This window comes from Camellia sinensis, chromosome 2 (genome assembly GCF_055761805.1).
Source record: "Camellia sinensis isolate YWXY chromosome 2, ASM5576180v1, whole genome shotgun sequence".
In the NCBI taxonomy this organism is placed as follows: Eukaryota; Viridiplantae; Streptophyta; class Magnoliopsida; order Ericales; family Theaceae; genus Camellia; species Camellia sinensis.
In genome coordinates this window covers 213,441,803-213,457,351 of record NC_138962.1, presented here as the reverse complement: position 1 = coordinate 213,457,351, position 15,549 = coordinate 213,441,803, and the positions used below count along the sequence as shown (strand labels likewise).

Here is a 15,549-nt window from a genome sequence, read left to right as displayed (position 1 = left end):
AGGCTAACCGATAAGCAACCTCACCTATCCTTTCAAGGATCTCAAAAGGACCAATAAACCGAGGGGATAACTTCCCACTCTTCCCAAACCTCATCAGGCCTCGTCTAGGTGATATCTTCAGAAAGACATGATCACCTACCTCAAACGCCAAAGGTCTCCTCCTACGGTCGGCATAACTCTTTTGTCGACTCTGGGCTGTAACAAGCCTCTTACGGATAAGCTCAACTTTCTCCGTCGTCTCCCTAACTAACTCTGGACCCAACAAAGGTGCATCACCCACCTCGGCCCAACAAACTGGAGACCTACACGGTCGGCCATACAAGGCCTCAAACGGTGCCATACCGATGCTAGACTGAAAACTGTTGTTGTAGGCAAACTCTACCAATGGCAAGTGCCTCTCCCACGTCCCACTGAAATCCAGGACACAACCCCGAAGCATATCCTCGAGGATCTGAATAGTACGCTCGGACTGCCCGTCAGTCTGAGGATGATAAGCCGTACTAAAGGTCAACTTAGTGCCCAACGCACTCTGCAAACTCTGCCACAACCTAGCAGTAAAACGAGGATCTCTATCTGAGACGATCGTCACTGGGACCCCATGCAATCGCACTACGTCCCGAACATACGCATCGGCAAGATGATCTACCGAATCTCTCACGCGCATAGGAATAAAGTGCGCAGACTTAGTCAACCGGTCTACAACCACCCAAATAGCATCACTACCCCGCTGAGTCCTCGGAAGACCTACAACGAAGTCCATAGTGACATGTTCCCACTTCCACTCGGCAATAGGCAAGGGTTGCAACAAACCCGCTGGCCTCTGATGCTCGGCCTTCACCTGCTGGCAAGTAAGGCACTTCGATACGAAGACAGCCACATCTCTTTTCATACCCCGCCACCAAAACTGGCGACCCAAATCCTGATACATCTTAGTACCTCCCGGATGCACCGCAAGGCGCGAATGGTGAAACTCTCGGAGTACTTCCTTTCGGCAAGACTCCGGTACAAACAAACGGTCTCGGTATCTCACACTCAGGTCGGGATACACCGTCAAACCCTTCTCAACTTTCCCACTGAAGATCTTCTCTCGGAGGGATTCTACCTCAAGGTCACCTCTCTGTGCCTCTAACACTTTAATCACAAGTGTAGGCTGCACAACGACAGAAAACAAGGCCGCAGCCTCAACAGATTCGCCCAGTAGCAAATCAAACTCGCCAAGTGCTCCCAACATCTCCCATTCCCGGATGGCTATACAAGCTACATCACTAATGGTTTTCCTACTAAGGGCATCGGCCACAACATTGGCCTTTCCCGGATGATAATGCAACTCAAAATCATAATCCTCGATGAACTCCATCCATCTCCTCTGCCTCAAATTCAAGTCTCTCTGTGTAAACAGATACTTCAAACTCTTATGATCCGAGAATACCTCGAACCTCTCACCATAAAGGTAGTGCCTCCAGATTTTCAAGGCAAAGATCACAGCTGCTAACTCTAGGTCGTGTGTGGGGTAATTCTTCTCGTGTATTTTCAACTGACGTGAGCCATAAGCTACCACTTTTCCCTCTTGCATCAACACACAACCCAAACCCTCTCGTGAAGCATCACAATAAACCGCATAACCCAACCCTCTCTCCGGAATAATCAACACCGGAGCGGTGGTCAATCTAACTTTCAACTCTTGGAACGACTTTTCACAAGTCTCACTCCACACAAACTTGACTCCTTTCTGAGTCAGCCTAGTCAACGGTGACGCTAACCTGGAGAAATCTTTCACAAACCGACGGTAATACCCAGCCAATCCCAGAAAACTGCGGATCTCAAACACACTCTTAGGCTGTGCCCAATCTTGCACTGCCTCAACCTTGGATGTATCAACAGACACCCCCTCCCCGGATACCACGTGGCCTAAGAATTTGACTTCCCTCAGCCAGAACTCACACTTCCCAAACTTGGCATACAGTCTATGGGCTCTAAGTAACTCAAGCACCACTCTCAAGTGTGCCTCGTGCTCCTCCTCAGAAGACGAATAGATAAGGATATCGTCTACGAAAACAACCACAAATCGGTCTAAGAACTCCCGGAAAATCCGGTTCATCAAGTCCATAAAGACTGCCGGTGCATTGGTAAGCCCGAATGGGATCACCAGAAACTCGTAATGGCCATACCGCGTACGGAATGCCGTCTTAGGAACATCTTCCTCCCTGACCCTCAACTGATGGTAACCCGATCTCAAGTCTATCTTAGAGAAACAACGGGAACCCTTCAACTGGTCAAACAAATCATCTATACGGGGCATAGGATACTTATTCTTAACCGTAGCCCGATTCAACTTCCGGTAGTCTATACACAATCTCAAGGCACCATCTTTCTTTTTAACAAAGAGTGCCGGTGCTCCCCACGGTGAAACACTAGGGCGAACAAAGCCCTTATCTAGCAATTCCTGGAGCTGAACTTTCAACTCAACCAACTCTGCTGGAGCAAAACGGTAAGGTGCCATAGAAATCGGCGCCGTACCAGGCACTAAATCAATAGAGAACTCTATCTCTCGGTGAGGTGGCAAACTAACAAGATCTTCGGGAAAGACATCCGAATACTCACAAACCACCCTTGGCAATACAACCTGGGTCTCACCACTTTCACCACTCCCAAAGCTGGCAAGTAGACTACTAAGCTCACTTCGCCCTCGCGAATCATACCCCGGTGGCAAAACACTACCAACCCGGTCTCCCAAGAAATGGAACCACTCCCCGCTCAAGGTACATAATGTAACCCTCTGGCGGTAGCAATCAATAACAGCCCAGTATGACGATAACCAGTCCATACCCAAAATAACATCAAAACCCTTCATGGGCATGACAACAAACGGAAAAGGAAGCCTATAGTCGGCGACCTCTATATCACATCCTCTAACACCTTGTTTCAGAATTAACTCACCACCCAAAGGCGATACCACACAAATAGGAGATGCTAACTGTGCTAACTCCAATTCCAAAACAGATGCAAATGCAGCAGATACAAAAGAATGAGATGCACCCGTGTCTATCAACACATTAGCAACTGAGTTGCAAAACAGAAAAGTACCTCTCACTACTGATGGAGCCGGTACTAAGTCCTGCGCGGTAACAGCATACACGCACCCCGTAGGCCCCTGGTCTACCTGCTCACCTCTCGGAGCAAAAGATTGCTGCACAGACTGGGATGACGAAACTCCCGGATTGGCCCTCGAGGCCTGCACAGACTGAGCTGGCTGAAAACCCTGCGTCTGCCTAGAACCAGACGCTCCCGAAGTGGCACTCAACTGTGGGCAAAACCTCTTCATGTGCCCAGGTTGTCCACACTGATAACAAGTCAAGAGCTGCCCCCTGCCCAAACTCTGACTCTGCGGTCTAGCTGAAGAAGAAGCAGCTTTCTGACCCCCACCCTTCTGCGGGCAAACAGATACCTTGTGACCTAGCTGGCCACACTTGTAACAGGTGAAATCCCCCTGACCACCTCTCCCGGAGCCTGCACTTGGCACAGGGAAGGTCGATCTAGCAACACCACCCTGCGACTGCTGAGGGTTAGAACCCCTCTGCCTCCTGCCATCACTCTGACTATCCTGGCTCCTCTTGGAGCCTCTCTGACTCTCATCCTCCTCCTGCATCATAAGCTCCATATGAGCTGCAGCATCCACTAGGTGTCTATACTCTCGAATATAAGACCCACCAATTCTCAACTTGAGGCCCCGCCTCAACTTCCGCTCAAACTCATAGCAACGGCGTTCCTCAGACGCCACCAGTTCAGGTGCAAACCTAGACAGACTGGTAAAAGTAGCCTCAAACTCGGCCACTGACAAGCCCTGCTGATTAAGCCGGCTAAACTGATCCCTCAGCTTCTCCCTAGCTGCTGCTGATAAAAACCTCTCCTGAAAAGCATTCACAAACGCCTCCCAAGTACCACCAACACGAGCTTTCTCGTACTTCCACCATTGACCCGCATCTCCCTTCAGTTGGAAGGATGCCAAGGTCACTTTCAGTGCTCCGTCCTCGATGCCAAGCATCTCAAACGTCTTCGTTGTCTGTTCGAGCCATTCATCCGCCTTAAGCGGCTCTTTAGGATCCCCGATAAACTCATCCGGATTACACCGGAAGAACTCCCTCTTCAAGAAGGAAGGCCCTGCCTCAGCTGCCTGATTCCCAGCTCTAAGAATACCCAAAGCTCCTGCTATCTCTCTGGCCAAGGCACCCATAGCCTGTTGACCTACTGGCTCGGCCACATTGGCCTGCCCAACTCCCTCCTGCACTGCCGGAATCTCACCCGGTAACGGCGCTTCCTGCCTCGCAGGTCTACCACGCCTAGCACCTCTTCCTCGTCCTGACATCCTAATAAAGGCAACACAGAACGTTAGCACATTCATAAATGTGTCGAAACTAAACACTCACGTCCTAATGCATGGACAACTGTAATTCACTCCACGTAAGCACATAAACACATAAGCACTTACGAACTTCATTTCCGGATAATGATAGTCCCGAGGCGTTACTAGAGTTCCGGTTAGAAACAGCGTTGATCAAGTGCCTTTCCAACAAGACTCCCAGAAACTCAAGGATCCAATCAACATCCTAGAAATTAAATCCCATACCCACATAGTCACATAAGCATGTTAGCATTTAAGCACATAGCATATGATACTACATCTAAGTCTCTATCAAGCGAGACAAACCCATTGTGATACTAATCACTTCCCACGTACCCAAAGTATTCGAACCCGGTACGCTCTGATACCAAGTTGTAACGCCCTCAAAATAATAACAATAAACCCATCAGATAAGACATGAATTTACATTTAAACTATCCGCATTCCTTTCATTCATTAGAATTCCAAGACATAAGTATTACATGTTTAATCTCATAACAAAATGCCCTACGGGCTTACAGCTTTCCAAGTTAACACTTGGTTACAACAAAGAGTTCTAACTCGTTTACACATTAAGCCCTTGGCTTGAAATTACATGTAATACATCAAAGTAAAACGACAAAACTATGCCCGCCACAAGCCTCCCAGCTATGTCCTTGGAGGTGGCATGCTTCCTGTACCTGAAAATGATATTCCCATATAGGGTGAGCCACAGCCCAGTAGAAATACACTAAACCAACCATGGACAATGACTAAAACGTTAGCAATTGATAGTTGGTCAACACTGATACAATCACATAAATTACATATTTATGTCACGACTTACAAGTCCCAATTACTTTTCATTTTTCCTTTTTCAACAAATAAGCATGCTAGCTCTATTATCATTTCCACAGATATGTATAAAAACAATATCTCACATTCAGATAAGCATAAAAGCTATATCCACATTCTCAACAGATATGTATATCAACAGTATCCACAGATAAGAATACAAGCTGTATCCACACTTCATAACAGATATGTATATCAACAATATCCACAGATAAGCATACAAGCTGTATCCACACTTCACAAAGATAAGCATATGAGCTCTATCTTCACTTCTCTAGACAAGCATATGAGCTCTGTCTACGGAGTTCATCCCCTATCTCCTCCCAATACCTATCCGGTTTAGAGGTACATCCCCTATCTTCCCCTAAACCGCGGAGTACATCCCCTATCTCCTCCTCTACACATAACGTATATAAACACATTGGTTCTATATACAATCACACAATACATACAATTAATGTATTCTATCAACCGTCAAGTTCCATGACACATTCCATTGATTAGTTTCCGTTTACCTAATCATCATGCATTGTCTACAACAATCTCGACTATCCTCCACCGATAGCCCAAAGCAGTTATTTCTAAAACAGAAAATAAATGCACAAATGGATATTCAATCAACATTTCATTTCCTCTTTTCTCACCAATTAATTATCCCAATTAATTAAACAATGTAATTAGGTCAATTCCCATAATTAACATTTCAACCCTTAGGTCCCATTTTCATCAATGATTCAACAATCATTCCATTTTTCTATGCCAAACATGCATCTAGGTTTATTATGAATAAAACCCCAACCTTTGTAAAAATTACACAAAAGCCCCAAACCTTTACAAGATTACCAAACCAAGCCCAACATCTCAAAATACCAAAATTTAAAGACAAAACCCATAGAGAGGAGTAGGTTATCCCTACCTCAAATTCGGAGTCCCAAAGGAGATGAAGACCAAAACCAAAATGCTCCAAACCTCAAAATTTTCAGATCAAAAGGAAGCTCTCGACGATCAACACAACTTTTGTGAAGGCAAAAGGTGAGTAAACGATCCTTACTAGATCAAAACTAAGAGAGAAGGGCCGATTTAGAGTGAGAAGCTCTGAAAATGGCTTTTTGGAAAAGTAAGAGAGAGAAGAGAAAGTGAAAAGTGATTTGAAAAGTCACAATTTCGGAACTTTAACCCAGGTCTCCGCTCGAGCGTAAAACACCCCGCTCGAGCGGCCACTCACAGACGTACGCTCGAGCGGCCAACCTCCCGCTCGAGCGCAGAATGCACTCGCTCAGCACTTTTGCAGAACCAGACCTACGCTCGAGCTCCCAACCCTATGCTCGAGCTCACAACACTGCACAACAAGATACTGGATGGATGTAATCTACGCTCGAGCGCCAACACCTACGCTCGAGCGTACAGGCCAAAAAATCTGGGCAACTAGTTTTGATTTCTAAACTCAACCAACCTGTAACAAACCCGCTCAACACATTCTATAACTCAAATACAAAGTAAGAAAGGATGCAAACAAGATAATAAACAACTACCAACATCCACGGACACATGTCCGGATCACTATACAACAAGGGTAAACCCGAGATCGCTATAGGGCACTGATGGCCGAGTCGAACATTGCAGCAGTGAAACAATCTGAAACACCAACAACCGAATGGCATGGTAAAAGGCAGGGTTTCAAATTCAAGAAAGGCAAGCACAACCCAGCCAACAAGAAACAGAATACGGGGTCGACAACTAGCCCCAGCCAAGGGAGTGGGTTCATACCACCCTGTCCTGAGTGTGGCAAGAAGCACAAGGGGGTCTGCTACAGAATATCTGGAGCCTGTTACAGGTGTGGCAAGGTGGGCCACATGGTTAAAGACTGCCCCTCTGCTCCACAAGCCAGTAGTAAAGCTGCACCAAGCGCAGCAGCGTCAACTGTAGCACCAAAGCCTAACCCCAGAGCTACCGGGAAAGAGCCCATGAAGCAGGGCCGAGTGTTCGCCCTAGTACCGGGAGACGTGCAAAATACTGAGACCGTTGTGTCAGGTATTCTCTCTATTTGTACACAAAATGCATATGCATTGATTGATTCGGGGTCTACACATTCTTATGTATCGTATGCTTTCTCCCGGAAATTGAATAGACCCTTAGAACCTATGAACTATCTGCTAGCCGTATCATCACCCGTAGGAGGGTCCATGACATGTGCTTATATGTACCCCGCATGTGAAATCCTTGTTGGGGATATGCATCTGTTTATTGATTTACTGCCATTGAACATTGATCATTTTGACGTAATATTGGGGATGGATTGGTTACAAAAATATCATGCCACAATTGACTGTGTGACCAAGCAAGTTGTTTTCTGTCCACCTGGTTTGCCTGAATTTGTGTTTAATGGGAGTGGAGTAGTACCTCCTCCGTATTTGATTTCGTCAGTGAAAGCTGTTAAATTAATTAGGAAGGGGTGTAAAGGGTATCTGTGTTCTGTGCTGACTGCGTCTACTGATGATAGTGTTAAAATTGATGTGAATTGTGTTCCTATAGTCAGGGAATGTAGCGATCCTAATTTTCTTAAGTCATTTATTTATTATTATGATTATTATTATCTTATTTTATTTTTGGCTTTATTAATTGTGTGGTCACATGAATATTTAATGTGATATTTAATGAATTTAAGGTGGTGATTAATTAATTTAATTTGTTATTTAATTATATATATTTAATCTAAATATTTATATATTTATATTTGTATTTGTTAAAAAAAAAGGAGGTGTTATATATATAGGTATATATATATATATATATATACTTTATCTTATATTTATATTTATATATATTATAATTATGTTGTATTATATAATATAATATATTATAATAATTGATTAAGTTCTAATAGGGTTAGGTTTTAGTATAATATTATAAAGTGAATTAGGTTAGATTATGGATAAGGAAATCAAAGAAAAGAAAAGTGAAGTTGCAAGGTGAAGGCAGCCACGAAGAGAGAGAGAGAGAGAGAGAGAGAGAGAGAGAGTGTGCGAGCTTTATCATCTGAGGGCTTAATCACATAAGCCAAGCACGGAAGCCGAGGGTGAGAGACGGGAAAGAGAGAGGAAGAGAGGAAAAAAATAAAAAGGATTAGGGTTTTGTTTTGGTGGCTCTTTTAGTTCTCTAAATATTTCTTTGATCTTCAAAATAATATGGTGAGTACAAAATCCACTTCTCTTGATTTATATTTAATTCTTTGTTTTTATTTATTTATTTAATATTAATTCGATTTTATATTTACATAAAGATGATAGATTGATTTTAATTATTTTGATTAGTTGTGTAGGTTAAGTTTAGTTTTTTTTTTAGATGATTGATTAATTTTAATTATTTTGTGTAGTTATGTATGCAAGGTTTAGGGTTTATAGATGATTGATTAATTTTGATTATTTTGATTAGTTGTTTCTATAAGGTTTAGGGTTTTTAAATGATTGAATGATTTTAATTATTTTGATTAATTGTATATGCAAGATTTAGGATTTTTTTTATATGGATTGATTTTATGATTGTAATCACACTCATGATTATATAAAATTAAAATAAACCTAGAATCCATAGATATTGGTTAGAGGATGGATTGATTCGTTGTTTTTATTTATTTATTTTTATTTGATGTTGGATTGATTTTATATTTGCGTGTAAATGAAGGATTGATTTTACTTATTTGGATTAGTTGTGTATGCCATGTTTATGATTTTTATATGGATTTATTTTATGGTTGTAATTACACTCATGGTCTTATGAAATTAAAATTAATTATGAACCTATAGATAAATTCCTTATACTCCACCATGACTCCATGAATTGTTATTTTATTTGAGTGATGGGGAGAAAGAGTGTATAAAAAAGTGAGGATTATGAGAGTTGTTTAATGCCTTATGCCCGGCATTGTTATATTTGTCTCATGATGTTGATGAGATGTTATTTATATTGTTGCCTCGTTCTCATGAGTAGACGAGTGCTTTGATTTACGCGCGTACGTATATGCTAACCATCCGGGGAGTGTGAGTCAAACTCGGGACGATATCCCCGTGCAAGTTTGGCTTCGGAGCGGTGTTAGATATACGGGAGGCACATGGGATATATGTGTAGGCCGGAAGGGGAGGGCCGACGTGGTGGAGTTAAGGTACAAAAATTTAATTATGAGTTTATTGATTTGTACATCTTGAAAAATAGTAATCGACCTCAATAAATTATGAAATTTGAGGAGAGGCATGTATACGTGGTTTTGGACAACTTTTGTGTTGTAACTTTTTATTTAAAAGATCGATTAGAACTTATAATCGGATGACCTTGGTTATTGTCGGTTTGATTCATTTTGGTAATGCAGATTTTATAGGCTGTTTTAACCCATGAAACGAGCTCATTTTTATTGGTTTCGCGTAAACTGAAGTAAAACATCATTCTGCACACTTTTCGTGTTTTGAAATTTTTCGAAAAAAATCATCTTAGGGCAGTTTTGGTTCGTTTTCAGCTTCAGATTTTTCGATTGAATTCTGTCTAGATTTTTATATCAAGTTTTTCTCTTAACCTGTTCAGTTTCTGTTAAATTCGTTCGCGTTGTCTTATAGGAAATTTGATTCTGTACAACTCTCGTTCTTTGAGTTTTGATCAATTCGAATTATTTAAGTATGAAACGGTGGAACTCTATATTTGTTTCAACAAGTTACTTAAGATTAAATTATACTAACTTTATTTGTTTTGCAGGATGGTGGGTCTTACTAACTTTTTATGCAGGGCTGACCCACCATATTTCTACTTCTATTTTGTTTATATTATAATACATTTATATTTCGTTGTGTACGGACAAGAAACTAAATGCCACCCTGTCTCGAGAAACTACCCATTCGTCTCGGTGCGGTTGGAACTACTTGTCTTGTCCTGTAATAAGAATTTAATGTATTTTTGTTTGTGTCTGGTGGACACGTGGGTGTAAATTCTTGTACTCATACCAGTATACCTGTATACTGACCCCGTTTTGTCTCTTGACAACTCGGGTGCGTTCTGTTGAGCGCAGCTGAGCTTCCTTTGCAGGATTAGTTAAGACTACGATGGTGACGAGAAGTAACTATAGTTGTTGGGCATATCTCTTAGATTTCTTTTGTTTTCTTGAGCTTAAGGTTGTAATAGTTTATGTATTTATTTATTTTATGACTTTAGTATTGAAATAATTTTGCATGGTTTGTAACCGTACTTTATTTAAGATCGTTTTGACTATTTATTGTTACCTTGATGTTGAGGTATTGGTTAGTTATGAATTTATGGTGAATGGTTTGGTTTGCATTTAGTTTTTGTGTTTCACCCTTAGGATTTGGATGATGGAATATTGATTGGGGTTAGTCCTAATATAATATTTCATTGTCCGAATTTTGGGGCGTGACAGTTTGGTATCAGAGCTCTAGGTTACCCTAGACTTGTGAGAGTTTAGGTGATCCTCGGATTGTGGAAACACGGGTTAGCTGGTTTAGGTTGGTGGTTGAATTTATTCTAAGTGTTCATGAACGAATTCTTTTTGTGTGTTAACTTGAAGGTGATGGCTGGAAGGTATAATTTGAGAAGCGCTGAATCCAATGGCATAGGGGAAGGAACAGCTGCTAACGCAGTGGCAGCGGCAACGGCGACTGCTACCGAGGCAACCAATACGGTGCAGGTTAATGTGGGAGAAATGATGGCTCAATTACTTCAGGTTGTGCAGAACAATAATCAAGGCCAGCAGGGAGATCCCTTTGCGAAGAGAAACAAAGACTTTGGTTCTTTGGGAGGCCAAAAATTCTCTGGAGATGGAGGACCTATTGCAGCTGACGCTTGGGTTCAGAGATGTGAGATGGTGTTTGGTCGTATGCAGCTCACCGAGGTCCAAAAACAGGAGCTAGCGACACATCAGCTTGAGGGAGCAGCCCTATTTTGGTGGAACTCGTGGAAGGAGGGTGTAGACTTGACGACTTTGACTTGGGCAGATTTCAAGATTCGTTTTGACCGGAAGTTTGTTCCTGCTGCTATTCGGTCTCAACTGAGTGATGAATTTTCGAAATTGACTCAAGGGGGTAGAACAGTGATCGAGTATGTCACCAAGTTTAATGAGTTGTCCCGTTATGCCCCTTACTTGGTCGATACGCAGGAGAAGAAGAATGAGAAGTTTATTAAGGGATTGAGTCATTACCTGTCTAAGTCCCTTATTCCCTTTGATGCTGAACCGTTTGACAGGGTTCTTGACTTGGCACTAAAGTATGAGGAAAAAGAGAAGCAGTTTAAAGAAGGGAAGGCCAAGGTCGGAGAAACTTCTAGAGGGAGTCACTTCCAGCAGCGGGATGGGAACAGATACAGACCCTATGATCAAAGACATAGGGGTCAGCAGTTTCAGAGGCCACAGCAGCAAGGTAGTCAGGGAAATTTCAGACCTCAGGGTAATTTTCGGCCCCAAGGAAATTTCCAGCCACAAGGGGCATTATTATCAGAGACAGGGTGGTCCGCGCCCCCAGGGTTATCAAGGACAGCGGCAACAAGTGTTACAGTTGGGTTATCGTCCTCCCGTACCTCAGTTGGAGGGACCCCCACCTATCAGACCAGTAGCACCTCAACCGATCAATAGGAAGTGTTTTGGGTGTCAGCAGTTAGGACATGTAATCAAGAATTGCCCTCAGAGACAGCAGGCGCGACAGGGTCAAGCAGCTCCAGCCAAGGCATTTGCAGTTATGCCAGGAACTGACAAAGTGCAAGGTACTTTTAATCTCTTTCAAGAACCCATTAGAGTTCTTTTTGATACGGGTGCCTCTCATTCTTTTATATCTAGACAGTTTGTAGAAAGAGAACATATTGTAACTACCTCCTTGTCTAGACCTATTCGCGTTGAGACCCCTTTAGGAGGGGCAGTTACTCTTTATGAGTTGTGTAAAGATTTTGAGATTGATTTTGCGGGTAGAGCCTTGCTTGCAGACCTAATTGTGTTAGGGTTTGAAGGGTTCACAATTATTTTGGGTATGGATTGGCTGCGAAAATACTTTGTAACTCTAGATTGTGCTGGAAGGACTGTAAATATAGATATTCCCGGAATGCCACGGCTTACCCACACTTCTAGCGATGGAGAAAAGTCGGTGATGACGAGTTTTCTATGCTCGGTAGAAATTCCTAAGCAGGATATTAGTGAAGTAGATGTGGTGCGTGAGTTTGAAGATGTATTTCAGGAGATACCTGGACCTCCTCCTCGACGGGTAGTAGAATTTCGCATTGACCTAGTGCCAGGAACTGCACCAATTTCTAAGGCGGCATACAGAATGGCGCCTAAAGAGCTTGTGGAGATGAAGAAGCAGCTGGAAGAGATGCTTCAGAAAGGGTTCATTCGTTCAAGTAACTCCCCGTGGGGAGCACCCGCGATCTTTGTCTCCAAGAAATATGGCACTCTCCGTATGTGCATAGATTATAGAGAGCTGAACAAGGTGACTATCAAGAACAAGTATCCACTACCTAGAATTGATGATTTGTTTGATCAGTTGAAGGGGGCAGCCATTTTTTCTCAGTTTGACCTCAGAACGGGTTACCATCAGATGGGTGTGTCAGAGGAAAGTATACCGCTTACTGCTTTTCGGACCCGGTATGGGTTATACGAATTTCCTGTGATGCCTTTTGGTTTGACCAATGCTCCTGCCTATTTCATGGATTTGATGAACAGAATTTTTCAACCGTATCTAGATAAGTTTGTGATTATCTTTATAGATGATATCCTAGTGTATTCTAAGAATGAGGAGGAACATAGAGAGCACTTGAAGGTCGTGTTGCAAACTTTGAGGGAGCATCAGTTATATGCTAAGTTCAGTAAGTGTCACTTTTGGGAGAAAGAAGTTCGATTTTTGGGACATGTTGTGTCCAATCAGGGGATAGCGGTAGATCCTGAAAAAGTTGTTGCGGTCAAAGAATGGAAGCAGCCCACGAACCCTACAGAGGTGAGAAGTTTTTTAGGACTAGCAGGTTATTACAGAAGATTTATAGAGAAGTTTTCCACTATTGCAGCACCCATGACCAAGTTGACCCGCAAGAATGTGAAGTTCATATGGACAGATGATTGTGAGAAAGCTTTCCAGGAGTTAAAGCAGCGGTTGACTACAGCACCGGTGCTAACTATACCGGTACAAGGGGAAAAGTTAGTAGTGTTTACTGATGCGAGTGGAACTGGGTTGGGATGTGTATTGATGCAGCATCAGAAAGTTGTATCTTATGCTTCTCGACCGCTAAAACCTCATGAGAGACGATACCCTACTCATGACTTAGAGTTGGCAGCGGTTGTTTTTGCATTGAAAGTGTGGCGACACTACTTGTTTGGGGAGCACTTTGAGTTGTACACAGATCACAAGAGCCTAAAATACCTCTTTTCTCAAAAAGAGTTGAACATGAGGCAACAGAGATGGGTTGAATTTATCAGTAGTTATGATTTCGAGATCCTTTACCACCCAGGGAAAGGAAATGTAGTCGCTGATGCACTTAGTCGACAACATGAGATTATGGCTTCTTTGATGATTCAAGAATGGAAGTCCTTGGAGTTAATTTCGATGCATGACATTCAACCTATAGAGAGTGTTGAGAGGGCATACATTGGTAGTTTGACCGTGCAGCCAACGTTACTGGGTAAAGCTCGTCAGTTGCAGAATTTAGATGGGTTTCTCGTCAGCAAGCTCGATGACCTTGTAGTGGATTTGATCGATGATTGCCCTACTGATTGGTCTGTGGACTCAGATGGGGGGTTGCGATTCAAGGGCAAGTTGTGTGTACCTAATATTGTTGAATTGAGGAAAGAGATTATGGATGATGCCCATAGGTCCCGATATACCATTCACCCTGGTGGGACTAAGATGTATCATGACCTGAAGAGAACGTTTTGGTGGGAAGGTATGAAGAAGGACATAGGAGAGTATGTTTCTCGATGTTATGTGTGCCAACAGGTTAAGGCAGAACATCAACGACCGTTTGGACTGTTGCAGCCTCTTGAGATCCCTACTTGGAAGTGGGAGTGCATCTCTATGGATTTCGTGGATGGATTGCCGCGGTCTAAGCGAGGCAATGAATCTATTTGGGTGATCGTGGATCGACTCACAAAGTCTGCTCATTTTATTCCTATCAGTGTTCACCGAACTGCGGCTAAACTAGCTAGGTTATATATTCGGGAGGTGGTGCGACTTCATGGCGCACCCGTTTCTATAGTTTCGGATCGTGACCCGTTGTTTGTGGAAGAGTTTTGGGAGAGTTTTCAGCATGCTTTGGGTGCCAGGTTAGACTTGAGCACGGCTTATCATCCCCAGACAGATGGGCAAACTGAGCGGGTAAATCAGATCTTAGAGGATATGTTGAGAGCTTGTGTCCTCGATCTTGGTGGTAGTTGGGAAGAACACTTGCCATTGGTGGAGTTTGCTTATAATAATAGCTATCACTCCAGTATCGGGATGGCACCTTTTGAGGCTTTGTATGGGAGGCCATGTCGATCACCTGCTTGTTGGATGGAGGTAGGAGATGCGCCATTGTTAGGGCCAGAGTTGGTGAGGGAGACTACGGAGAAGGTAAATATTATTCGGGAACGTATTAAGACTGCACAGAGTCGTCAGAAGAGTTACGCAGATAGAAAACGTAAGGGGGTTGAGTTGAATGTTGGAGATTTTGTGTTTTTGAAGGTTCGCCGATGAAAGGTATCATGCGGTTCGGAAAGAAGGGAAAGTTGGCACCTAGATTTGTGGGACCATATGAGATCACTGAGAGGATTGGTAATGTGGCTTACAAATTAGCTCTACCACCTACTTTATCTATGATTCACAATGTGTTCCATGTATCCTTATTGCGGAAGTGTGTACAAGACCCTTCCCAAGTAGTACCACCAGAAGTGTTGGAGATTAGTGATGATCTAACGTATGTGGTGCGACCGGTTACTATTCTAGATCGGGATGTAAAGCAGTTGCGGCGCAAGAAAGTGAACTTGGTGAAAGTGCAATGGAGTGAAGATGAGAACGACATTACCTGGGAGATAGAAGAGAAAGTTCGGCGTATGCACCCTGAACTTTTTGCTTAGTACCCTCTCCTCTCGAATCTCGGGACGAGATTCTTTTGAGGTGTGTATATTGTAGCGATCCTAATTTTCTTAAGTCATTTATTTATTATTATGATTATTATTATCTTATTTTATTTTTGGCTTTATTAATTGTGTGGTCACATGAATATTTAATGTGATATTTAATGAATTTAAGGTGGTGATTAATTAATTTAATTTGTTATTTAATTATATATATTTAATCCAAATATTTATATAT

At 42.7% G+C, this 15,549-nt stretch overlaps 1 protein-coding gene across 1 annotated transcript in view; it reads left to right on the top strand.

The window, feature by feature from the left end:
* The window catches only part of LOC145819413 (uncharacterized), a 43,657-nt gene extending 29,325 nt beyond the window's left edge, over window positions 1–14,332 (top strand). Inside the window, exons 3-9 of the mRNA XM_082913406.1 lie at window positions 10,797–11,804; window positions 12,061–12,699; window positions 12,808–12,889; window positions 12,977–13,228; window positions 13,271–13,539; window positions 13,660–13,976; window positions 14,197–14,332. Coding sequence (XP_082769532.1) covers window positions 10,797–11,804; window positions 12,061–12,699; window positions 12,808–12,889; window positions 12,977–13,228; window positions 13,271–13,539; window positions 13,660–13,976; window positions 14,197–14,332 — 2,703 coding nt within the window. The remainder of the gene's footprint in view (window positions 1–10,796; window positions 11,805–12,060; window positions 12,700–12,807; window positions 12,890–12,976; window positions 13,229–13,270; window positions 13,540–13,659; window positions 13,977–14,196) is intronic.
* Window positions 14,333–15,549: the final 1,217 nt, after the last annotated feature.